The sequence below is a fragment of the Brassica rapa genome, chromosome A07 (assembly GCF_000309985.2).
Source record: "Brassica rapa cultivar Chiifu-401-42 chromosome A07, CAAS_Brap_v3.01, whole genome shotgun sequence".
Lineage (NCBI taxonomy): Eukaryota > Viridiplantae > Streptophyta > Magnoliopsida > Brassicales > Brassicaceae > Brassica > Brassica rapa.
The window spans coordinates 946,303-972,639 of record NC_024801.2 but is presented as its reverse complement, the minus strand read 5'-3'; the positions used below and the strand labels follow the sequence as shown (position 1 = coordinate 972,639).

At 33.5% G+C, this 26,337-nt stretch overlaps 5 protein-coding genes and 1 pseudogene across 5 annotated transcripts; 3 read left to right on the top strand and 3 right to left on the bottom strand.

The window, feature by feature from the left end:
• Nucleotides 1-232: 232 nt before the first annotated feature.
• LOC103849258 (cytokinin dehydrogenase 2) lies at nucleotides 233-7,794 on the bottom strand. Its single transcript, XM_009126068.2, has 5 exons — nucleotides 5,001-7,794; nucleotides 4,370-4,497; nucleotides 2,403-2,660; nucleotides 1,524-1,792; nucleotides 233-1,448 (listed from the first exon to the last, which is right to left on the bottom strand). The coding sequence occupies exons 1-5, from the start codon at nucleotides 5,575-5,577 to the stop codon at nucleotides 1,163-1,165; spliced, it is 1,518 nt and encodes a 505-aa protein (XP_009124316.1). The 5' UTR covers nucleotides 5,578-7,794; the 3' UTR covers nucleotides 233-1,162.
• Nucleotides 7,795-10,221: 2,427 nt separating this feature from the next.
• LOC103849259 (WD-40 repeat-containing protein MSI4) lies at nucleotides 10,222-13,476 on the top strand. Its single transcript, XM_009126069.3, has 15 exons — nucleotides 10,222-10,560; nucleotides 10,697-10,760; nucleotides 10,841-10,927; nucleotides 11,021-11,083; nucleotides 11,248-11,313; nucleotides 11,424-11,498; nucleotides 11,660-11,735; nucleotides 11,810-12,005; nucleotides 12,116-12,197; nucleotides 12,278-12,351; nucleotides 12,459-12,570; nucleotides 12,658-12,732; nucleotides 12,829-12,896; nucleotides 12,978-13,077; nucleotides 13,176-13,476. The coding sequence occupies exons 1-15, from the start codon at nucleotides 10,307-10,309 to the stop codon at nucleotides 13,275-13,277; spliced, it is 1,494 nt and encodes a 497-aa protein (XP_009124317.1). The 5' UTR covers nucleotides 10,222-10,306; the 3' UTR covers nucleotides 13,278-13,476.
• Nucleotides 13,224-15,896, bottom strand: LOC103849260 (putative F-box protein At1g47790). The gene has a single exon (XM_009126070.3). The coding sequence runs from the start codon at nucleotides 15,075-15,077 to the stop codon at nucleotides 13,965-13,967; it is 1,113 nt and encodes a 370-aa protein (XP_009124318.1). The 5' UTR covers nucleotides 15,078-15,896; the 3' UTR covers nucleotides 13,224-13,964.
• Nucleotides 15,897-16,002: 106 nt separating this feature from the next.
• LOC103849262 lies at nucleotides 16,003-19,107 on the top strand. The gene is made up of 2 exons (XM_009126071.3): nucleotides 16,003-17,859; nucleotides 18,453-19,107. Exons 1-2 carry the CDS (start codon nucleotides 17,754-17,756, stop codon nucleotides 18,953-18,955), a joined length of 609 nt encoding a protein of 202 aa, XP_009124319.1. The 5' UTR covers nucleotides 16,003-17,753; the 3' UTR covers nucleotides 18,956-19,107.
• Nucleotides 19,108-19,140: 33 nt separating this feature from the next.
• Nucleotides 19,141-22,325, top strand: LOC103849265 (annotated as a pseudogene).
• A 520-nt stretch (nucleotides 22,326-22,845) lies between these two features.
• LOC103849263 (enhanced ethylene response protein 5) lies at nucleotides 22,846-26,208 on the bottom strand. The gene is made up of 13 exons (XM_009126072.3): nucleotides 25,943-26,208; nucleotides 25,137-25,273; nucleotides 24,934-25,027; nucleotides 24,759-24,848; nucleotides 24,605-24,670; nucleotides 24,429-24,518; nucleotides 24,286-24,342; nucleotides 24,135-24,196; nucleotides 23,966-24,053; nucleotides 23,798-23,874; nucleotides 23,464-23,538; nucleotides 23,277-23,382; nucleotides 22,846-23,185 (listed from the first exon to the last, which is right to left on the bottom strand). Exons 1-13 carry the CDS (start codon nucleotides 26,108-26,110, stop codon nucleotides 23,054-23,056), a joined length of 1,242 nt encoding a protein of 413 aa, XP_009124320.1. The 5' UTR covers nucleotides 26,111-26,208; the 3' UTR covers nucleotides 22,846-23,053.
• Between the last annotated feature and the right edge of the window lie 129 nt (nucleotides 26,209-26,337).

The following is a 26,337-nucleotide window of genomic DNA, read 5'->3' as shown; positions in this document are numbered from 1 at the left end:
ATAACATTAGATAAACTATTAATAATTGAAATTAAACTTTGAACTCCAAAATTTGACATTTAAAATTTCATATTACTTTAGAATGTCACAAAATAATAATGAAAAGTACAAACAAAAAAATCATTATAATCATAATTTAAAATTAAGAAAATAGAACACATAAAGTCATAATTGTTGGTATTTATGTTTTTAGATCGGCTATGTATCGGTTTTTATGTGTTGTTTTTTTTGGATATAGGTTTGTTTGAGTCTGATTTTTTCATTTTCAGTTCTTTTGGATAGAAAATTTTTGAACACATCTAGATATTTGTAAATTTTCAATTTGGTTTAAGTTCAGATACTTTCGGATCGATTTTGAGTTTGAATTTGTTAGCCTAGGTAAAATGCCCATTCACAGTGGTGATAATAATAATAATAATAATAATAATAATAATAATAATAATAATAATAATAATAATAATAATAATAATAATAATAATAATAATAATATTATTATTATTATTATTATTATTATTATTATTATTATTATTATTATTATTATTTCAAAATTGAAGATCCATTCTAGCTTCCATTACAAGCGAACAAAATAAGATATGTTGACACAACGAAAACGTATAGCCATGGGAAAAAAATCTGTCCAGAGAAGAGAGAGACCGAACGATTCATAATTTATGGATAACATCCAAGTGGTTTGGTCAAAAAAGAAAACATCCAAGTGGTATATTGTAAGCTTAATCAGTGTGTCTTTCAAGAGGAAACATCCACTATCACAGTATTAATTATTATGTTTATAGTTGAATAAACGTTCTAGTCTAAATTATTTTTATTTAAAACTCTATAACAAAGTAGCACAAACCAGATTAAGCTATATGTTTTTGTCAAAACTCAAAACCAGTGAAATTTAAATTCTCTAAATATGGATAAATGGGAAATCATGTTTATATATATTTGAAGGTTAATCATGTTTATATTGAGCAAAATAATATTGAAGAAAGTAAAATGTATTAAAAATAATTTGTTGTTTAAAATATATATTAAGTAGTCTACAAGACAACAACCAAACATATTTTCCCGGTTAGACATGTTTGGCTGTAGTCTCGATCTACTATTAATAAATCTTATTTTTGTTACTTATTCTGGTTACATATATAAGTTAAGTGAATCAAAAAATATCTTGCCCTGGAGATAATAGTTTCTTTGGATCAAACAGATCTTTCCTCTTCGAAAAAGCACCCCATTTAGATCCAAAATGTCCAACCCAGTCTTCTTTTCTGGTGAAATGCATTAGATACTGCTTAATCTTAATACCCGAGTCCTTGCAAAAGCTAATGATCGCCTCGTTTACACTCTCCACTTCTTGCACATTTTGTGAGCTAGCTGACTGTAGTAGTCCCACGACATAGAAAACATCTTCATCTGGTATCATCGCCGACATACGATTGTCCCATCTAAATAATAACAAGAAAAAACATTATGTCAAGATCTAATTATTTGTTCTTGAAGATTAGTATGAATAACCTTACTTATTCCGGTTTGTGGGATAGAAGAGAGCAACACCAGAAGTCGAGTTCTGCTTGAGAAGAATGTCTTTTACAACACCGTTATGGAAATCTAGTATCTGAGTTTTAGGGACATAGAGGTTAAGCCATGGATGAGGAACTTCCCATAAAGCCAGAGATCTGAGTTTATCTTCTTCAGCTTGTACACGGTTCAGGAAATCAAAGTAGGGCACGTCGTGCATTGATATAAACCCGGGCAGGTAACTTAGGGTTTTAGTTAACTTGTCAATCACCTACAAAAATAAACAAATATTGATTGGTATGAATCATAATGCTCTATTTGATGATTTATATGCGTATGTGCAGTTCAAATGTTCATTGATGATGTGTTACAAAACCATAGTCATATAAAAAAATTATGTGAGTTTCCAATAATATTAATGCAACTTGTTACAAATATGAGAATGCAATTCATATTTATTAAATAATAACATATAAATGCTAACCATTCTAAAACCAATAAAAGAATTATGTGGTCAAGCTGATATCATAATCTATGAAGTCTCTTCATGGTTATTACACTTACGACTAATGATGCATCTCAGCAGGATCAGTCTTGGACAAATCATAACGAAACATTGGTTTTAGATCCCCAAAAATTTTGGAAAAAATTACATAGCAAAAAGTTTCCAGAAATTTTTTGTATGCCTCCAGATTTACAAAAATAAAATTCACTGAATTTTTTTAAAAATCCCCTGAGCCCGTATTTTCTGACATATAAAACCAAAATGATGATGCCATGATTTGACGATGATATGATAATATGTTACAGTGATGATCCTTTTAAATTTCTTTTTGATATGTAATATGCGCATAGAATGATTATGTAAAATTTGTTTGTACCTGGCCAGTGGTGGGAACAGTGGGATCATCATAATACTTGGCTACTTCGAGAACATAGATGATACTATGGTTTTTCACTAAATCAGCGACTTTAGATTGATCAGACGGTGGGAAAAAGGAAGTGTCGACGATGCCGTTTGACATCAATTGTTGACCTTCTACGTAGTCAACTCCAGTGTCATTGTTCATTGATATCAAACTTTCTTGGTCCTTTGTAAAAGCTGTGAAATCACTGTACAGCATTTTAAACCATTTCGCCTACATAGTTTCATTTGATAAAATCCCATTTAATTAGCACTCACACAATATAGAAAACCATTTAGTTGCACATATTTTAAATACTACAACAAAAGAATTATTTATTGATATTAGTTAGATTTGCATGACATACGACAAGACTGGACTATAATAAGGCCTATGATTATTATTATTATTATTATTATTATTTTAAGTCCTATGATTATAATAAATTGTAATAAAATATATATATGCCAAATCATTTTTTCATTCAACGCATAGATTTGGTTCAAATTACTGCGAAAATAAGCCTTTGACTATATTCCTAATTGGTACCAAATTTATTGTATACCTAATTATAGTTTTGGGCTACCATCTAAGAAATTTGTAGGAGTTATGATCCACACGTCTCTAACTCTTTTTGTGTCACGAATGCTTCTTTATCACATATAATCCAATGTGTAACCAATTAGGCAATTATAGACCCCAATATCCGAAACTTCATTCAAATACCTTACACTAAACAATAAGTCATACAAAAATTAATTATTCTTAGGGTGTGACTGGTAATCATCATGGGAACAATAGAAACGGATAGAAAATGAATGAATAGGAATAAATTTTTAGGAATGATGGTTCCTTATCAAAATTGATGAGGAATTGATTTGTTCTATAATTCTCTACAAATAAAGGAATGAACATGAATGAAAAGGAAAACTTATTCCTCATGAATGGTAAAATGTTTAAGGAATATTAAGGAACATAGTGTTCCTCTTCGTTTCCTTGGTCACCAGTCACACCCTTAATGATTTTGTTATATAAATATTAAATCTCCAATATACTTAAAGAGAAGTATTTGCAATAAATGTGTTCACACTCACATTGACATGTGTCAGACTCACACTCATTTCAACTTTAGAATGCTTACGTGTTAGTCTCACAGTCATTTAGCAATTAGTGTGTTAACAAACTAATTTTCTTAACTCTATCGTAAACAATTTAATGTATTCACATACTATTTTTTATGTAAATTTAAGTATTTAGTCTTAATTATTCAAATTTTTATGTTTTATATTATTTTATTTTCAAATTTTGAAGATTAAGTATATTTGAACTTTTGTTAAAAAAATACATAATTAAAATGGATACTCGAACTCGAATCTAAACCGAATCTGCAATGATTCGAACAAAACTGAAATCAAATTCAAACCAAAATTTGTAAATATCTGAATCATATTTAAATTTCTAATTCTAAAAATCTAAAATCTGAATATATCAACTGAATTTGAATAGATATCTGAATATTCATCCTTTGAAAAACTATACGACAAATCTATTATTACAACGTAAAATAAATAATCTAATCAATTATTTTATTCTGCGCATGACGCGGATTACTACTTAGTGTTATATACACACAAAAGCTTACATATATAAATGATTGGCTTACTGTCCTTAAAGTGATTTTTTTTCTTTGATAGCTGATATTTTCTATCTAGATTAAAATCATATGAATAGTTTTTAGTTTGGCAATGTTTCAAAGAAATTCCAACTCTGGAATAACTCTGTGCGTGTTAAAGTACAAAAATAAATGAATTTTCTATTTTCTTAAAAAAATGAAGGGAAATTTCTAACTGATTTTAAAACTGACCATGAAAGCTTCAGTGAATGTTGAATAAATTTGTAGTTTCAATAGACACAAATATTAGGTTAGAACTGATGATACTTACCCTTTTAGGTGCATGGTTCAAAACAATTCTGGCTCTCGATATTATTCCAAATTGACCCAAACCTCCTAATACTCCATAGAATAATTCTGGATTTAACTGTGGCGAGCATGCTAACGTTTCACCTTTTCCTGAAATATATATAAAAAGTCTTTAATAATAATTAAGCACAACTTAACATTTAAAAAAAATCAGGTGAAATAATTATAGCTATTTACTTGGAAATAATATATGGTGGAAAAACTACGAATATATATATATTTATATTTCTAATTATGTTCAATGCTCAAATTCATTGAAACCTGACGTAATGATGATGTTTGAATTATTAGTAATTAAATAGACAAAATATCATTCATAGTTGGAGAAAACTGAAAGCCAACAAAAATCTCCAAAATGCAAAATGTTCCATTTACATGCGTCATGCAAGAGATACTAGTAATTGCGAATAGTGGCCAAACTAGTCATTAATTAAAGATGTATCTTAGCTAGATGCATTACACATTTTATGTTTCGAAGATTCCATTGCGTGTGGTGCAAAAAGTGTAGTATAGAACTATAAAAACATGAAATATGCTACACCAAATAACTTATAATAACTATATAATATATAGAATTTTTTGCGTTTGCGTACCAGTTATAACGTCCAACTCAAGGACGTTACTAATTTGAGGACCGTTTCTAAACATTTGACCGCCGATTCCAGCATTCGATAGCGTTCCTCCGACGCTAATATGCAAATAGTCCGTCCAAGAAACCGGCGAAACGCCTTGCTCCGCCGTCTCTCTAAGCACATCCACCCATAACGTCCCGCCCGCCACGTCAGCATACTCTTTGTCTTCTGAAACAGTTATGTCAGCGAGACACGTCATGTTGATAACCACTCCACCTGATACGGAGGCTTGGCCGTTTAAGGAGTGGCCTTGGCCGCGAGCCGCCACTTGGAATATAGTATCTCCGTTGGCGGCGTAGCGTAGGAGACGGGATATCTCGGCGGAGGAGGAAGGGCAGAGGACGCCGCCGGGTGTCACGGCGGTAACGTTTCCGTAATCGTGAGAGGCGGTGGAGATGGTTGAAGGATCGGTGAGGAGGGTGAGGTTTAGGGACTTAGGTAGAGTAATAACTTTAGTGCTTTCTGACGATTTAGCAAAGCTCGGAAGTAAATAAACCAAAACGGTGATTAGAGTGATCATTAGACGAAGATTAGCCATGTTTTGATTCTCTTTTACTCTCTCTTATTGGAAGATGAAGAGAAATTGTAAAGAAAAGATAGGTTATTATTGCTAAATATATAATACTGTATTAATTTGTTACTTTACTCATGTGATAATATATAACTTGGTTTTAACGTGAGGAAGATCAGCCATATATATAGTTATGGCAGTACATATATCTAACATTAAATTTTGAAGTCGTCTAATGAAATCTCTAGCTAAAATTATTTTCCAAAACAAACAGAATAAAATACTCGGAGGACAAAATTAGGCACATTATCATTTATATTTGAAGATATAAAATAAGGTTTTTTATTTGACTGGATTTCTCCGTATCTGTATGAATGCTTCTTTTTAAGTACAACGTTTATAATTTTTCAATTACTTAATTTAACAAAAACTAAAAAATTCAAAAAAAAGTGTAATGGAGATAATGTTGAACACGGTTCTTGTATAATTTCACGCTCAAAATCAAAAAATAGGTTTCGGTTTGACCATTGGTAAAAACTGACCGGTGCATCAACGACCTGTTTATTTTACATAAGCAGAGAAGAGAGATCATCTTCGTCTAGATTGTGATATGGGTGAACAAGTTTTTGGACTTTTAGCAAACAAAAAGAGAAGACAAGTTTGGACTTTGGAGCACTATTCTTAAACCATATACTGACCGATGCATCCTAGAACCCATTCCCCGAAGAGAGTAGCCTGCCTTTACGAACCTAGCTTAGCTACTCCCAATGGCTGACCTATAGTAATGGGATATCATGTATAATTTGTGACACCCCTTAAATCTGTATAATTTGTTAAATGTATCTACGAATTCTAAAAAACAAAAGCAATCTTAGTAAATAGTATTTTACTAAAAAAGAATTCTAATAAACACTTTTCGTTTCACTTTAGTTGTCGTTTTAGGTCTATGCACATATATTAAAAAAACATTTAATTTTCATATTTCTAAACTAAAAACATCATTACATATACACTTAACCATATTTCAACCAATAGAAATATAAAATAGATAATATTGTTAGTGTTTCAAAAGAAAAGAAGATAATATTATTAATAAATTTTGCATTCAAAATATAAAACAACACTTAAAATGAAATAAAATTCTAACTCTAAAACGATAACTAATATGAAACGGAGGGAGTAATATCTAACGAAACCTCAAAACTCATATGCAAAACAAATTAAATGGACTAAACCTATTTTGTCTATAAAAAGTGAACCGGATTGGTTGGTAAATGGCCGTCTAAATAATTTGAAATCTTAAGTTATAACTGATTTGAGGAAAAAATAGTAGGAGGTTGATTGTTTGCAGATTCTACACTAATTTTTGGTTTTTTATTTTTATCAATAAGGATTTTTAAAAAAATAGATTCCCTAAGAAATAGGAAAACTAGATTTTGTGTTAACTACCCATATTCAAGCAAAACCAAAAAACCATATTTTGTTGGTTTTCTAAACTATGTACGTCAATACGTGGGTTTTGCATACCTTTTTATTTTTTATTAATTATTTCTATATTTATGTATTAATACAAGAAAATATTAATAAGGACGGATTAAAGTGATAAAAAGTAGGGGAATTTGCTAAAACTAACCCACAACTTGATTTTAACCTCAAACATATACCTTAACTTGAATCAAATGCAAAACTAACCTAAAAGCCTTATGAAATTACAGCACTGTCCCTTGTGACCAAACAAAAAAACAGAAGCCATTTTTACGAATATAGCCCCAGTAAGTCGTCTGAGTCGTCTGAAATGTTGGAAGTCGTCTGGACGACTTCAAAGTAAGTCTTCTGGTGTAGCTGATCTTAAAATAATTTATAATTTTTTAAAAAAATATTTTGATAAGCGAAAAATTATAATCATGTAATTATAAACAGTTTTAAGTGATATAAATTAAAATATAACAAAATTGAATTATTTTCAACATAGACGAGTGTAAGTAGTGAATCATAGTATTCTTTGGTCTAGGGTTTGGCAACATATGTTGTAGCATTGTATGTATTCTTAGGGTTAGATTTTGGAAAGCTTGAATGTTTTTTTGAAAAATTAATTTTTTACCTATAAGTGTTTATTTTTGTGTATAGTAAACACTTTTGAAGTTTAATTTAATTTTATAAAGTGTTTAGTTAGTTAATTAAGTTTAGGAGTTATGTTTAGGGTCTAGACGAATTACATTTCAGTCGTCTGGTGAAGAAATTAAAACAGACGACTTATATGTAAGTCGTCCAAATATTACCGCCTAAAATTTAAAAAAAATATTTTCCCACTTAAATAATTATTCCAAATCACTAAAGTTAAATAAAATATTTTACATTTATAATCTAATATTAAAAATATAAAAAAATTGTATACAAAGGAATAAATTAACATAATTATTTATTTTTAATTTCAACCAATGTAAATATTTTTACTGATAATATATAGATATTTATTTTTCATTTATTAAACTAAAAGTTTCCCTATATTTATTAAACAACACTTTAAAATCGAACTATTAATATTTATTTATATATTTGAATTTCCTAAATTTATATACTTCTACCACAATTTTTAAAATGTAATTCATTTTATTTAGTTTGTTTACAAAAATAATTATTAATTGTGTATTGTCATATAATATATACGAATGTAGGTTCATTTATTTATATCCGTTCAAGACAAGCAATACAATAATTTTATTATTTTAAACATTTTCTAAGATAAATAAATTTATCTTAATGTGGTAAAGTATGTAATATTTATTATTTTTATAGTAAGTAGAATTTTATTATTAGTATTTAATAAATTTCAGCTTCAAACAAAAATAATAAATCATTATACTTTAAACAAAAAAATAAAACAAATATTTCTTATTTTTAGTTTTAGAAAAATAAAAAATTTACAGAAAAAATAACGATAAAAAGCTATGAATAATCACAGTTTTTGTTTTAAAATAACTTTATTAAAAACATTTATGTGTGCTTTGATAGCAGTATTTTATATTTTACTATGAATAATATTTTCATTCTATTAGTTTTAAAATCAAAATCAAAAACTAAAAACAAAAATCTAAAACAAACATTCATGTTTTTCAAAATAACAAAATCTACTGCAAAATCAAAAACCAAAAACAAAAATCTAAAAAAAAAATCAAAAAACCAAAAACTAAAATCCAAAAACCAGAAACTAAAATCTAAAAACTAGGAAAACAATCATCACTTAGAAGTTTTCGTTAGAAACTTTTTTTCTCTGTCACAATCCTTAAGGAGCAGCTGCACCTCAATCTCCGACAAAAATGGGAGTTCGTCACCGTTTCTCCTCCGTGTATACAGTCTGAGAAGCCATGATTCTCAATCTTAAGACCCCATCGGGTTTATCTCGAAGAACTTTCTCACCGGTTGGTGAAGAGCTCGTATACTGTCGAAGGCCTCGTTTCGTATTTTGTTAACTTCCTGTATTGTTTGTTAAGTGGTGGAGTTTATAATTAAAAAAAATATATTAAAATTTTCAAAATAAAAATTTTAAAAATAATTTCTAAAAACATTTTTGAATTGAAAAAAATTGAAAAACAACTGCAATTGTTTTTGAAAAATGTATAGAAAAGTTTGGATTTGAACACATATAATTCGATAAAGTTTTTTTATTTTTATATTTTTTATTTATTTATATTTATATATATATATATATATATATAAAGCAAAGGGTAATAAAACCTCATTTGATTATTTTTTTTCTTTGGGAGTTTTTTTTGGTGACAAAAATTTTAAAATTATTATTTGAGAGAATTGATCATAATTTAAACATGGACAACCTATTTTGATAGAGAAAATGACTAGGATAGCACCAAACCAAGTTTTTGTTCCCAAACTAGCACTCAAGACTCAAAGTCATAAAAATAGATTTCATTAAAGAGGTAAATATACACTTATACCCCTTGGGTTAATTAATCCAAACCTTAGGGTTTAGAGTTAAGGGGGGGGGGAGTGGAGTTTTGGAATTAGGTTTTAAAATTTTATAAAATAAAAAGAAATTCTAGAAAATTTAAAATAAAAATTAAAAAAACAGTTTCAAAAAGTATTTTTGAATTATAAAAAGAAAATTTGAAAAAAAAAATTTAAAAAAAATTTCAAAAAAAAAATTATAAAAAATTTCGAATCTGAAAACATATAATCTGAAACTATAAATTTTTTTTTTTATTTTTAGTTATTTTTGTTTGTTTATTTAATTTTAAACCAATGATATTAGGGATAATTTACCTTTTAATGAATGTCATTTTTGTGACTTTCTCCTTCTAGTGCTATTTTTGAGACAAAAACTCAAAATGTGCTATTATTGACAATTGCCCCATTTTGATACATCTAATATAGTACTTGGACTTTGTGGACAATTCAGTTGGACACAATTTAAGATTTCAATATCATAGAAAATTGAAATATCTATCTAAATAAGTCTAATTTGAATGGGGACATAGACATTCCATTTGACACTCGTATTCTGAGGTGGTAACAGATGTGAATGTTATTAAAAACACATATCGTGCTGTTTGTAGTTCGTGATATCGAACAACGTGCAGTCTTACCAGTATTTGAAACGGCAGGCCATCCGTTATTAAGGAGACTTTTGTTTTTATTGTTTAGTGATTTTTTTTTTAATGGCAGTGTGGAGGAGGAGAGGGGGAGATACGGTATTGTCTTACTGTAGAGAGTAAAATCAAATAAAAGAGAGGAGAGAAAGATGGAGAGCGACGAAGCAGCAGCAGCGTCTCCTCAAGGGAGCGGAGGAACCGTAACTCCGGCGCCGAAGAAGAGAGGCCGGAAACCTAAGATCAAGGAGGATTCTCAGACGAAGGAGCAGAGCGGGAAGGAGAGCGGGGGGAAGAAGACGAAGCAGAGTGTGGACGAGAAGTACACTCAGTGGAAAGGTCTCGTCCCCATCCTCTACGACTGGCTCGCCAACCACAACCTCGTCTGGCCTTCCCTCTCTTGCAGGTCCTCTCTCTTCCTTCTAGGGTTTCGATTAACCGTAATCTGATGTTCGATTGAATTGCATTTTCGATTGACCAGATAGTTTAGGTGCTGTATTCATGTTTGATCCAGTCCTCTTTGTTGTTTGGGCTTTTCACAGATGGGGTCCACAGCTTGACCAAGCAACTTACAAGAATCGCCAGCGTCTTTACCTCTCTGAACAAGTTGGTTTCTCTTGCTATCATTTCAGATACTCATCTCATTAGCTTATTTGTAATTTTTTTTTCCTTGTTTGTGTCACCAGACTGATGGTAGTGTGCCCAACACTCTTGTCATAGCTAATTGCGAAGTTGTTAAGCCAAGGGTCGCTGCAGCTGAGCACATATCTCAGGTCATTACTAGCTTTTCAACCAATATGTGCTCTTTTCCTCTCTACAATGAAATTTACTGTCGTATTTACTATCTTGTGCTAATGTGTTCTCAGTTCAATGAAGAAGCACGTTCTCCATTTGTGAAGAAGTACAAGACCATCATTCACCCTGGCGAGGTTTGAATTCCTGTATCAACATTCTTGGTTCTACTTCTGTTTCTTGCATAATTCCATTGTATCCGCACAACTGTTTAAACCAGCTCATGAATTTACTCGTTTGGCACTTTGATGAGAGTAAAACCATGTTTTGACGTGTATGTATCACTAATTTGCGATTTCAGGTTAACAGAATCAGGGAACTCCCACAGAACAGTAAGATTATTGCTACTCACACCGACAGTCCTGATGTAAGTTCTGCTGCTTCTATTTTGTTATGGTCGTCAAATTTGTTGGTTCTTTGCTTTGTTTTGGACGTATTTCCAGTTTCAGTTATCTGAATACAGTATGTTGGTTTCAGGTTCTCATTTGGGATGTTGAAACCCAACCAAACCGTCATGCTGTGCTTGGGGCTGCAACTTCCCGTCCGGATTTGGTATGTCCACTTCTGAGAAATATCGTGGCAAATCATTGCTTGCGCTTTATTCTTTTTTTTTCCCTCTTAACTTAATCATTGGTAGTGATATTATCTATTTGATTTCTTCTTAAATACTGCTACTTGTTTGCAGCATCTGAGCCATTTTTTTTTTGTTGCAGATACTAACTGGACACCAAGACAATGCTGAATTCGCTCTTGCAATGTGCCCAACCGAGCCCTTTGTCCTCTCTGGAGGTATGTGTTTCTGTGATTTGTAGTGTCTGATCCTTTGTTTACACCAGTTTCTCATAAAAAGGTTCTTCTCTTAGGCAAGGACAAGTCAGTTGTTTTGTGGAGTATCCAGGACCACATCACAACGGTTGGTACAGATTCCAAATCATCTGGATCGATCATCAAGCAGACTGGTGAAGGTGGTGATAAGACTGAGAGTCCTTCTGTTGCCCCCCGAGGTGTATATCATGGCCATGACGACACAGTTGAAGATGTGGCATTCAGCCCGACCAGGTAACTTCTTAGAACAGTTTCCTCCTTGTAATATCTATATTTTTCATGGAAAATGCTGAACTTTTCATGCTTTCTTGATGATGCTTCTGGTGAATTTTTGTATCGTGAAGTGCGCAAGAGTTCTGCAGTGTTGGTGACGATTCTTGCCTCATTCTATGGGATGCAAGAACTGGCACTAGCCCTGTCACGAAGGTGTCATAGCCTCTTGATCCTATCAAAATTTTGAAGTTCTTACCTTCTGTTTCTTTTATATTGTTTTTTGTATTTACCAGGTTGAAAAGGCTCACGATGCTGATCTTCATTGTGTCGACTGGAATCCTCATGACGACAATCTGATCCTAACAGGGTATGATAAAATAATTATACCTGCGCCACAGATAAATCATTAAGGACTTAGGGAAAGTGTTTAGAATATGCATACGTGTACTCATTAGATATACTTGAATGTTTCAGGTCTGCAGACAACACTGTCCGGTTGTATGATCGCAGGAACCTTACCTCAAATGGAGTTGGTACGCCCATCTACAAATTTGAAGGCCACAGAGCTGCTGTTCTTTGCGTTCAGGTTTCAACAACAGCTATTATGTTTCTTTTTGCATTATTATGCCTGTACTTTGTTAACTCTCTGATACCATCTTGTTAATCAACTCAGTGGTGTCCTGATAAGTCATCTGTTTTTGGGAGTTCTGCTGAAGATGGTCTCTTGAACATCTGGGATTATGACAGGGTGTGTACATAAGTCACTCAGATATGTCTGAAATGATCATTTCTTATAGTTGATACTTAATTGCACTCATGTTTTGTTTGGTTAACTATCCATCAGGTCAGTAAGAAGTCTGATCGTGCAGCTAAAAGCCCCGCTGGTCTCTTCTTCCAGCATGCTGGTCACAGGTTCTTAAAGACTTGATTATAACTCTCTTACGTTACGTGTCTCATTTACTTGCTTTTAAGTGTTTATATATGCTTTCTTAGGGACAAAGTTGTTGATTTCCACTGGAATGCGGCGGACCCTTGGACTATTGTTAGTGTGTCTGATGACTGTGAGACTACTGGTGGAGGTGGAACATTGCAGGTAAACCTTGAAACACTTTCTTGGTACCTCATGAGAGCAAATTTTGTCGATAAAGAAAAGTAAATGTGTTATGTTTATACTATCTTCTTCTTTGGTAGATATGGCGGATGAGTGACTTGATTTACAGGCCGGAAGAGGAAGTTTTGGCAGAGTTGGAAACGTTCAAGTCGCATGTTATGACATGTGCCTCTAAACCTTGAGGGAAAAGAAACAAAAATATAACATTGTCTATCCATCTATCTTATCGCCTATGTGGTAAAACTAATGCGGTTTAGTTGTCGTTTTAGCGAGGAATACTATCTTCTTCTTTAGTTTGTGTTTTGAAAACTGGTTTCAGTTTTGTTGTGTTTCCGAATAAGAAAACAATTACTAATCCATTTTAATTTCGATTTTGGTGTTTTTGCCTTTTCTGTATAACTAGAAACTATATTCAAATTATTTTCTATGCTTAAATGTATAGATAGAATCAAAGTAAAGACTCGAAAAATATAACTATAAAAAATATCATAAAGTTGCATAAGAATTTTTTTTAACACAACTTGCTTTCATTAGATTAATCTCTTGGACTACAATCACAAGAGGGAATTAAGCATCTTCTTGAAAAAGAAAAACAAACTACAACAGCAAAAAAAATTAAACATGATAATTCTTCAAAGTAAGTTGACAGCGAATTCGAGTCGAAACTTGAATGAGTAGATAAAGCTTTTACGACAAAGTCAAACAGCAGAGATTTAGTCACATTTTGTAGTGACGTTGAGAGCCAAAGTTGCATAAGCTTTTACGACTAAGTCGAACAGCAGAGATTTAGTCATATTTTGTAGAGACGTTGAGAGCCAAAGTTGCATAAGAATATCATTCAAAGGAAAAACGAAAACAGCAGTAAACTGTTACAAAGACACTTGACTATCAATGTGATTCGGGAAAACATGGAGCGCATAAGGTCGGTGTTCATTATGGAGAGATACCTGGTCTGCTAATCCCTTAAATTCAAATTTTCTCCAGCTGTTTTTCACCGGATCGCATAGTAAAATATAAGACGATTGGCTACGCCTTGTTGGAACAAAAATAAACTCGCCAACATGAGTGAAACCTGTTAGTTTGAAACTCAGATAATCTAAATCAGCAAAAGGTGAAAGAAAGTCTTGTCCCGACCATATGTGTTTCTGTGCATCCTCCAAAATCCATAATCTTCTATTTTTTGTTCTATAACTCATTCTACTAAGAAAAGCCAACCTTCCCTTATATGTTATCAGCAGTCCCGAAAAGTATCCCGAAGGTAGTTTTATCATATCGAACTTTTCAGATCTGACATCAAAGCTCATTACAACACCAGATGCTAGATAATATATCACACCCTCGATGTATCGCTCATATGTATCACTGGTGGGACGATGCGTAATATTAGTTTTGACATTTCTCCATGATTTTTGAGCTGATCCCAATGTAAAAACTCGACACACATAACAAGTCCTTTTAAAGGGAAGGCACACTACTTTATGTTTACCTTCAATGGGATCATATCCTAACAACAGTGTTGTCTTTTTCCAGTCCTTACATGGTATGGGTAAAATTGGTAAAGCTATGAACTGTCTCGTGCTATGGTTCCAGACTATCGGGTTTTCTGATTCTTGAAAGCAGATCAAGCCATGGACAGATTCCTTAGATGAGAACCGATTATAACAACTTGGGAGCTTCATCATATGATGATGATCAAAAGACAGAGAAGAAGAGTAGGACCTGTTCGAGTTCTGAGTGTGTTGTGGAATAGAGGAAACATACAAGTCCGAGTCGTCATATTTTTGGAAACAGAGTAGAAGGCGCGGCCGTGGGAAAGATGGGTCGGAGGTGATTGATGACCAAAGCTTGGACACACAACTGAACCTAGCAACAGATTTCTCAGGCAGCCTTGAGAGTATCTCTATGGTTAGGTCGGTAGGAATCGATTGTGTTCTTCCCTTTCGGTAGCGTGTTTTCCTCTTCTTCTTTTCTTTTGGCTCCATATTTTACTCAAAGCCCTAATTTGATCATAAGAGATCGACCCTTGTATATATATTAAAAAAATATATAATCTAACATAAAACAAAAAGGCAAAAATACTAAAACCTAATTTACGTATAGAAAAAGAAACACAACAAAAACCTTAGAAAGTCCTAATCTCTCGTATAATGTTTCAACGATGAGTAATCAGTGAGATCTCCCTTGTATTACTTAGTTTTCATTTCAAATAAATTGAAATTATGCCGAAAACACTTTTACAACCACTCTAAACATGGACACAAAAATAAAAGTTAAGATGGTTGGTCATGATTGATGTATGAAAAAAAACAGACGACAAATAAACCACAATAATTGTTTTTTTTTTTTGGGGGGGGGGGGGGGGGGGGTGGGGTTATAACTTATAAGCACATTTCCATAGAACGCTTCAAATCAGATCCAGCTACAGCTACTGACGAACAAGCTTCAAGAATCCTCTACAACACACAGATAATACAGATAAGTTTCGAACCTTGATCTGTACTCTCTTCTTGCTGAGAATGCTCCTTCTTGAATGTTTCAACTGCCTTGATCTGTTATCTTGATTCTTGAGTATGCGGAAACTAACGAGCCTGATACCACTTTTACGATTGAGTTCGACTTGTATGTGCGATTGAATCGAACTAAAGAAAAGTACTCAAGACACAAAGTTTAAGTTTGTTTTCCCAGTTCGAGAACCTCATGTTTGGTTTGTTTAACGATCCATCAGGTTAGTAAGAAGTCTGATCGTGCAGCTAAAAGCCCCGCTGGTCTCTTCTTTCAGCATGCTGGTCACAGGTTTTCAGAATAAGAAACAATTACTAATCCAAGTCCAATCCATTTTAATGATCTTAATTTTCTGTTTGATTCAAAGTCAGTTCTGGTGTTTTTGCATTTTATGAAGAACAATGTACTAAATAATTTTCATGGTTAAATATAGAATTTGGTTTCAGAACATAATTCAACTCTCCACAAACTTTTATTAATTATATTTATTATTGTCATACTCTATCACATTTAACATGTATGGATCCAAGAAAATGCTTTTTTCAATGGTGTAACAGAAGTAGCTATGAATTGCGTCTCTTCCATTTTAATAGGGTGATACCAAATTTACAAACACATAGTAGTAGGTACAACCATAAAGGAGGTATTTAGGATCAAAGGTATATCGATCAAGTGTTTAGGGATAGACACAGATGGTTTAAAGGGGGATATTTATTTTATTAAGAACGCTCAAGGATTATTATAAAGGACTCAAGAGAGTCTTTAAGATTTAACTTTCTCAACTCACTTGGCTTAGATCACAACACTCTCCAAACCTCCTTATTTATAGTTAATATCTGATACTTATTTTGATAAAAAAAAATTATGTTAAACTAGACACGATTGAAAAAGAACAAATTGATTGCGAAAACAACATATGGACGTGGACAACTCAAAACACCATGTGCAAACTTGTTCATCCTTGTATTTTTTTCTTGATATATGTTGAATCACAAATCTAAAAATCTTCATCGCTAATATTCTTCAGAGTAAGCCGATCACTATATTGATAACACCATATTTACCAGTTCAGAAAAGTCTATTGCAAACACTAAATCCAAATTTTTAGGGGCCCTAAATATAAAACTGCGCGATTTGTTTCGTATATTAATTATTTGTTCTCGTAGTTTCTTATGTATGAATTAACTAATATAGAAATATTATGGATATAACAAAATATTAACCTATTTTGCATATATTTAATATTTGATTTTTCTAGGTGATAGACTTTAAATAATATATAGAGTATTTATAGTAAATAATCGATAGACTTTAAATAGTATGTTGATTATTTTCTATAGGAAATAATCTAAATCTGGTTCTAAAGGTTTAAGGTTTTCAGATATTGGTAGCTTTTAGGACTTCCTAATATTTTAGGGGTACATAGTTTTGGTTCTTGATCCTGATTTCTCAAGAGTCTTTAAGTGTTATTTTCTTCGGCTTAGATGTTAATTAAAGTAAACCAACTATATCTTATGGTTTTAGTTTGCATTGCATTGATAGTGAGTCTAAACCGGCTATAAATGAAAGTTGCATTGTATTGAACTTGTGACAATAACATTATGGGTTTAGAAAGATGTTATAAAGTGTAAACCGTTTGTGCAAATTACACTTTAGAAGAGAAAATAACAATTAACAAAATAGGAGTATATCAGTACTCTTATTAAATATAGATTTTTAAAATAAGTTTTTGATTTTATTTGCAAAGATTTTTCCGAGGGAAGTATCATAAAAATATTGAAATTAGAATCAAATGCAATGTTCTAAATACTAATTAATATAGGTCTCTTAATTTGAGCTTTTCAAGAAGCCTCTTGATGAGCTAGAGTATTTCGAAACCCAATTGAACAAACCCACACGCCATCAAGTCAGTAAAGACTGTTTCGGAGAAGACCAAAGCCAGAAACTTTTTTTTTTCTTTCCAAAAACTGTAATAAAAATTTACTTGGCGAGGAAGCAAAATCAAATCACAAGTAGAAGGAGAAGAATCGTAGGAGATGACATCAAATTAGGGTTTTGAAACCTTCATTTTCTTTTGCGACGATACTATAATCTCTCGAGAAGCGGTATAATACGGAAGATCCGAGTCGGGTTTCGCGATATTTCAATCGGATCCGATGGAGCCGTCTCCTCCCACCGGATCCCAACCACCGCAGAAAGCTGTTCCCAGACTGGCTACAATGGGCTGGCGAACTATGCTGATCTTCAATCTTGGTCTTGCAGGTATTATTAGCTTACGTGCACAATGTGTTTGATGAAATGCCTAGCTGAGATATTTCTTTCAAAATCTTTATTTATGTATGAAGCAACATGACAATTTATTCTATAATTCATCATTTATTGAGTGGAATTTGATTGAAATTACTAGAATCCGATAGAGTTTGATTTAGCATGCTTATTGTTTATATTCTTTAGCGATATGAAAAGACATTGAACTTAGTTAAAAGCAGTATCCTTGTGTTTTTTCAGCTAAAGGGTTATATTGAATAGAAGATGCACATAGATTTTTCGTAAAACTGTTGTTTATGGACGTAATTGTATTGTATTGTGTTTTCATTCCTTCTCTTGAAATGTTTAAGTGTAGTACCAATGTTTCTTTAGCATATTCTCATTCAACCCATCTCAATTGTATTTTGATTCATGCTGGCAATGTCTTAATATCCTCAATAGTATAACTTTTGAAGCTTGGTCTGAATCAAAAGCGTGAAAACCATATTTGATGCATGTGCGTTATAAGCAGTTTGAATATTAATAATAGAACAGTCATGTTCTTCTTCCACTTCAGTGTTTGCTAATTTGATGATTTGTTTCTGCAGCTTTTATATTTGCGAAAAAACGAGAAAGAGACATTGATGTGGGCGAAAAAATGGGAGTTAAAAAGGGTAGTAAGGGTGCGAAAAAAAGTGTTGTTAACACCGAGGTCGAGAAGAACGTTTCAGAAACTGACAAGGCTACGAAACCAGAAACTGCAGTACCGAAGAAGGAAGAAGCCAAACCGGTCCCTAAACCGGATCCTCTGTTTGAGTTTACGGATTCAGCAGCAGCTGATGAGTTGGTGTTTCAGGGTGGTGCGGCGACTGAGCCTGTACAGGTACCAAGGAAACCGATTCCAGAAGATGAGCAAAGAGAGCTTTTCAAGTGGATCTTGGAAGAGAAAAGGAAGATTGAACCAAAAGACAGGAAAGAGAAGAAACTGATCGATGAAGAGAAAGCTGTCTTGAAACAGTTCATTCGCGCAGAGAGGGTTCCAAAACTTCTCCCTGATGATTCTGTTGATTCTTCACTTCGTGATTGGGACAAATTCTTCTCCTCCAAGTAGAAGAGAGAAACATAAGACTAATTGTACTTGCTTTACTTGTTGGTACACTCATTGCTTTTCTTACTACATTGATTATGTTGACTCTCTACAGTAAAAAAAAAAACAGCTTGAATGCGATCTCTTAACGAACTTTGGGTGTTATTTCAATTTTTAAAGATTTAGGAATTAAGAGTAATTTTCAATAAATGGAGGGACTATATGCAAAAGAGGGAAAATATTTGATTAGAGGTATAAATTTGATTAGAGGGAAAATATTTGATTAGAGGTATAAATTTGAATGTTTGAATTTGGTAGAAAAAGGGAGAAGCGTCGTCTTCATCGATACCATCAATGCCAATAAGGGTTTGGCAGCCAGGTGTTGATAAGCTAGAAGAGGGAGAAGAGCTTCAGTGTGACCCTTCTGCTTATAATTCCCTTCATGGCTTCCATGTTGGTTGGCCCTGTTTGAGGTAATTTTAGACTATTCTTAGCTAATAAGCTTCATTAATTTATTGATTTGTAGAGATACTCTTATATGTTCCATGAGAAAGTTATACTCTGTTTATGAAATTGTGTAATACAAATGTATCATCTTACCATCTGAATCATAAAGTTGAGAAATTTATTGTTTTTGAATGGTTTGGTGATTTGACTCTTTATTTTCTTTGTTTCAGTTTTGACATTTTTAGGTGATAAGTTGGGTTTGAGCCGAACTGAGTTTCCTCACACATTGTATATGGTGGCTGGGACTCAGGTAAAGTCTTGTACCTTTATGTCTTCAAATGTTGTTTTATTCTAGACTCTTGCGTTGAATCCTGTGAATGGTTTGTTCCCCTCCATTTTAGGCTGAGAAAGCACCTTGGATCTCCATAGGGTTGTTTAAAATCAGCAACGTATATCTTAATTTGTGTTTTTGCTCTAGAATCTTGAAATCCTGTGAATTGTTTCTTTCCCTTCCATATAGGCTGAGAAAGCACCTTGGAATTCGATAGGATTGTTTAAAATCAGCAGCTTATCTGGTAAGAGACGTGATGTAGTGCCCAAGAATCTAGTGAATGGTGATGACGGTATGGAGGATGAGGATGATGAAGGTGAGGACAGTGACAGCGATGAGGAAAGCGAAGATGGAGCTTCCTCTGCTCCAAATATTCAGGTAACGTTCGCCTAGTCGTATCTGAAGTGGAGAAAGTCTTCATGGTTGTTACTTTGTCTCAAAAGTTGTTTGGATGTACAGGTTCGCAGGGTTGCTCATCATGGATGTGTCAACCGCATACGTGCAATGCCTCAAAATCCTCATATCTGTGTCTCTTCGGCAGATTCTGCTCATGTACAGGTATGATATTCTCCATATTCTCAACATATATAGTCAATGTGTATTTAATTCTTTTTTTAAACCCTTTAGGTGACTGCATGAGTATGATTCATTTATGGGAGCCAGCTTCCGGTTCATGGACTGTTGATCCTATTCCGTTAGCCGGACACACCGCAAGTGTTGAAGACTTACAAGTAAATTTCTCGCTTTGCAGCTAAATTGTGTGTTAACTGTTACTGTCTCTTTTCAGCTTAATATTCTTTCCTCTGTGTCCAGGTGAAGCCAACGTGTTTGCGTCTTGTTCTGTGGATGGGATTGTTGCACTTTGGGATATCCGAATGGGGAAGTCGCCTGGATTATCTTTCATGGCACATAACGAAGATGTGAATGTCATCTCATGGAACAGGTTCTCTTCCCACTTTGATGTGTAACTTGGTTTTGTGCTGCTTTCAAATTGGCTCATTCGTTGTATTTCCTCTTTCATGAAGGCTGGCTAGTTGCATGTTGGCATCAGGGAGTGATGACGGGACGTTCTCTATACATGATCTTAGAGTTATAAAGGTACTCTGAAGACCATAGGTTTTATAATTTTCATATCAATATCTTAACAAGATTCTGATGTGATAGAATTTGAATCTTGAACTAGGATAAGGATAAAGCTAAGGTAGCTCATTTTGGGTATCATAAGCATCCTATTACGTCGATTGAGTGGAGCGCTCATGAATCTTCGACACTTGCAGTCTCTTCTGGCGATAACCAGCTCACGTAAGCCACAAAGCTTATACAGAAAACATTGATAATCCCCAATAAAATCGATAACACTGTCTAATGTTTTTTTTGGCTATTTGTTGAATCTGCAGGATATGGGATTTATCCTTAAAGATGGATGAAGAAGAGTTCAAAGCACAGAGCAAGGAACAAGTCAACACACCTCAAGACTTGCCTCCTCAGCTACTCTTCGTTCACCAGGGGCAAAAGGACTTGAAGGAACTTCACTGGCACAACCAGATTCCAGGGATGATCGTCTCAACTGCGGCTGATGGTTTCAACATCTTGATGCCTTACAAGATTCAAAACACACTTCCTGATCTCGCTGCTTGAAAATATTAAGTCTTTTGTCAAATGAAACACTTTTGAAGTATTTTAGTATCTTTGAATCTGTTTTTCTACTTAATTTTTTTTTGTTTCCAGAACGTACTCTTTTACAATTCTCAAGGTTTCATCATCGGTTGTTTTGACTAATGTAAATTTTGAAATGCATTCTCTTAGGCCTAGGCATTCAGATTCGGTTGATTTTTAGTACTATGCTCATAAAATTTGAGATGATTATCCAAAAAATCTAAAAGCTACAGCAAATTCTCTAAAAATATTGTCAAAGCTGAAAATGAAATTTTAGTAATAGTTTTATCAGTGAAATAAAACTTTGAATATTTTCGTTCTTGGAAAAAAGAATTGACATTCAAATTTTTTTTTTATTGAGATTTCAATAAGTTGAAATAAAATGAGAAGAGAAAACACTGTTTTAGTAAAGGAAGCTTATGTTGATGAGAAAATCCTTCTTTCATTTGGTTAATTATGAGAATCAGAATAAGAAGACAACAAAACTTTTTTTTCTTCTTGCGGGTCAAATTTTTGAATAAAAAAAATGACTCAACCCACAGCATGGCGGGTCGGGCAGGGTGAGTTTGACCCGCTTCCTAGACCTAACGCTCTATAACTTGAAACTCCATATGATCTCTCATATCTGTAGTAAATTAAAATAATATATATACATATAAAATTACACATTTATATAAAATTTGTAAAATTATCCGCACTTTTAAAGCAAGAGTCAAAATCTAGTTTGTTATTTAAAACAATAATTGTAGTTAATTTTGTCACACTCCAAATATATTAACATACCAACTAAAGATAATTGCAGAAAATGTTTTTCATTAGCTTATAACTCATAAATTCATAACCAATTTTTTAGTTTGATGAATCCAAAATAAATAAAACCAAACACCAAATCAAAGTTGTCAATCCCAAAGTAAATAAAAAAGAATACCAAATTAAAACACCACCAGAGCTCAAATCTTCGGAGCTCGAATCATCATCACCGGAACTTAAATCGTAATCGCCGGAGCTCGAATCTTCATTGCCAGAGCTCCTTTCATTTTCTCGGAGAAAATCACGTAAATCACCTTCTTTTCACTCTCATTTTTTTAGGTAAAACAAGAAATAAAGAAGAAAAAAATACGGATTCTTGTAATCCCGCATGACCTGTTTCGTCTCATCTCGAAAAAGTCCAGTCCTACAACAATGTGTTCCACGATGCCTGCTAATTTGCGGGTCTAAAAATTCCCGGCCCAGTACCATTCCGCGACATTTTTTTATGGATCAGACCTGCAGTCCGGGTCCAAAATTGCCACCTCTACATGCCACATAGATAAATGAACAATTGGTATCTATTATTAGGCACCACGTTCATGCTACATGCCACATAGATAAATGAACAATTGGTATCTATTATTAGGCACCACGTTCATGTTTTCTTCATTGGTTGACTGATTTCAATTGTTACAAAATATCACAAAATTTTAAACTTTGAATGTACAAAAAGCAAACAATTCGTAAACTGTTGAGATGGAAAAATAAATTATTCAAGGCTGTAAAACAATCTGGATGTTCTGATTCCTTCTAGATCATTTTTTATTCCAAAAACAAATCTATCAGACTATCAAAAACAATTTCGAAGTAAATAATGAGATTAAGCTCGGGTTAAAACAGAGTTTCTTAATACAACAACAAGGACAACCCGCAAGTCACTATGAGCCTACAGGCTTCCCGTTCAGTTTAGGGAAAGGATCTTGCTTGCTTAGAACTACCACTTTGCTCTTGTGTGCCAAATAACCTTTCACAAGGTTTTTGTAAATCAAGATCGTCATTATACATTCCACCTGCAAACAACAGTATCAGAGCTATGAGTTTTATAACATTTCTATGCAAAGTAATCAAAAGCAACGAATGAGATGGAAACGTAGAAGAAACCTCATCGAGATCCATGTCTATCTCAAGCCATCTAAGTGCTTTAGCAATCACTTCAAGCTTCAGTTGGTGAGCTCTTGCCGGATCACTTAGCTTCTGGATGATATAACTGAAACATTAATTAAAAAAAAAAGAGTTATGAAACTGTGAAACTGAAGTAATCTGAGAGTGTTTTGTAACTACTACTTACATTTTTTTCATGAGTCTCTGGTAGACTTGGAGCTCCAGCTTTTCCAAGACAAGGTACACACCAGACCTCAAGAACCTGATTAGTATTAAAGTTGTTCAGCGATCTAATAATCAAAACTAAACAATTTTTTTATGCGATAGACTAACAAGGGCATCTCCACTCTCATTTAACCTTTAGCTCTATAACTAACCAGTCATTGCTGAGCTGTCAACACAGCTACAATACACTAGAAGCCACCTACGCTAATCACAATGCTCGTACACTACTAGTCTAAGACAAGGACCTAACATTAAGATGTAGATAAGTACAGTAAGATGTCAACGGAAAGACGTACCTATCTTCGTGTTCTTGAAGAGCATGCCGAAGAAGCCTGAGATCACCCTTTCTCAGAGCTTGCACAACATTCATGTACTGGACACATAGAAAAGTTGGATTAAGAGCGATAAGTTTGACATAGATGATAGAACTGAGTATTTTTGAAAACAAAAAGAATAGTTGTTACCTCATGAAGATTATACTTTTGTAAGAGCTCATCTTTTGGTATGACTCCTAAAGAAAGTTTCACTGGTATTAAATACTTCAATATCATCCTGAATATAAGCCAATTATCCTCATTAAGCAATGAAACGCATGGGGTTAATCACTAATCAGAGAGTAAACCACAAACATACCTTATATTCCGTTCTCTTTTGGGGTTGCAATGTTGTAAGGCATATGATAGCTTTGTATCAGCCTGCAAGATTATTAAAACAAGAACATGTCCTTATCCATATTTCAACTAATACTACAAAATGAACCACAGAAAATCTATCAGTGACTCACAGCAGGAAAATTCTCGTTGAAGACTTCTAATCTTCCGGTATAATACATGTATGTAACCTGTATAGTTTGTGAAGAAAAGAAAAGCATAAGAAAAATGCATAACCGAATCAGGAGGCCAGAAACTATAACTGATTGCACAAGACCTTGTCTCTTCTTGGAAACTCCTCAAAGTCAAATATCCGAGCAGTCTCAATACTTCTTATTACACTTCGACAAAGATTGACAGTTCCAAGCTGAAATAGAGAAACAAGGGACACATTTTTAGTAAATGGAAAATCATATAACAAGTAATAAACAAACTATTTATCCTGAGTTTCACCTTGAAGTAGGTCTTGAACAATTGGCAAGTCACATACAATGCTCCAACTCGTTTTGGACCTTTACCCTATAGTTAAAAAAAAACTAAATAAGGATCCTCAAAAGAAGAAACTCAACACAAAAGTTAAAGATTAACAAAGACTAAGGAAGCTTACAGCAAGAACTCCAAAGACTTTCATGAGAAGAGATCCTGCTGCTTTCAGTTTCTCAGGGGATTTTCCATTAGAGGTCAACTCTTTATCAGCCTGCATTGCCATTGAAAACCTTCAGAAGATGTGAAACTAAACTAATCTATGATTTTGGATGAGTGATATAAAAGTGAAAGACTACCTTTTCAGCAAGAATACGAACTTCATAGCAAACTACATAGAGAGCTTCCAAAGCCCAAGCAGATTCCCAATTACGAAACTCCTGAACAAAAGCGCTGCACATATATAGAATCCCAATATCAGACATTGTCAACACACGAAAAGAGAGAGAAGCTTATCTATTCTTCTCATCAATGCAGCAGAGAGGGAACAAGAAAACTTTACTTGGCAAACTTTTCAAAAGCGAGGTATGCTTCGACTAGATTCCCAACGCGGTAACTTTGTAGAGAACGAAACAAGTGAGCTAGTATCTCCCCGTACTCAGAGAACTTATCAGATTGTCTTATCAAACTGCTAGCATCCTGCATCATTAAAAAAATAGTAGATTTCACTGGAATCAGTCTTTCAGAGTTCTCTACATTCTCAGAATTCTTGCAAATTAAGGAAGATTCAATCCTATCCAGTAAACACATGAACCCAATTTTATCAGACGGTTTCATACCCTAATCCAAAACTTATACTCATTAAACTCAACACACATAAAACAAGTTCACCACAAACGGTTGTAAGCCTTAATCCAAAAACTTACACTCACTAAAACCAATACACATAGAGAGTGTTTTATACAACAACTTCACCACAGACAGTTTCAAGCCCTAATACAAAATTTATACTCATTAAACTCATACACATAGAGAGTGTTTCATACAACAAGTTTACCAAAGACAGTTTCAAGCTCTTGATTCAAATCGGAAAGCAACTTTACCTAACAGAAAGATTAAGCTTATACCCAAGGAACATACTCTTACTTAAATTCAAGATTCATACTCACTGAGAACTCAAATTAGAAGATCATATTCTAAGCATCGTGGATTGAAACTGAACCTAAAAGCCACAAACTTTACACACATAAGGATCATATCATGCCTCTTATCGCAAAAACATACTCCTACTGTTTCCAATTTGTTAATTTGACAATACGGGTCTCGATTAAACAGAGAAATTTAAGCAAATCAGAGAAATCTAAGCACCTGGAAGACGTTGAGTGCGTCGGCGAGTGAGAGAAGAGACGGGGAGTTGGAAGAGAAAGAGAGGAGGCGACAAAGCATAGAAGAGTCTTGGTAGGAAACGGCGTCGCAGAAGCGGTTTAGGTACTCAGTGATTCGCCGGTGAGCTTCACCCATGCTAACATACGCCATTCTCACCTTCGCCTTCTTCTCTGCGTCGTCTTTCTTATTTATTCCACAAGAGAGAGAGAGAGAGAAGAAAAAGGAAAATTGACAAATTACAGAGACACGAAAAACGGCAGCGTATAATATGTAGACATGGTGGAAAAAGAACCGGTTCGGTTTAGATTGGTTTTATAAGAATGCAAGACCGGTTCGATTACAAAAAAAAAAAATCGACTCGTATTTTAAAACATAAC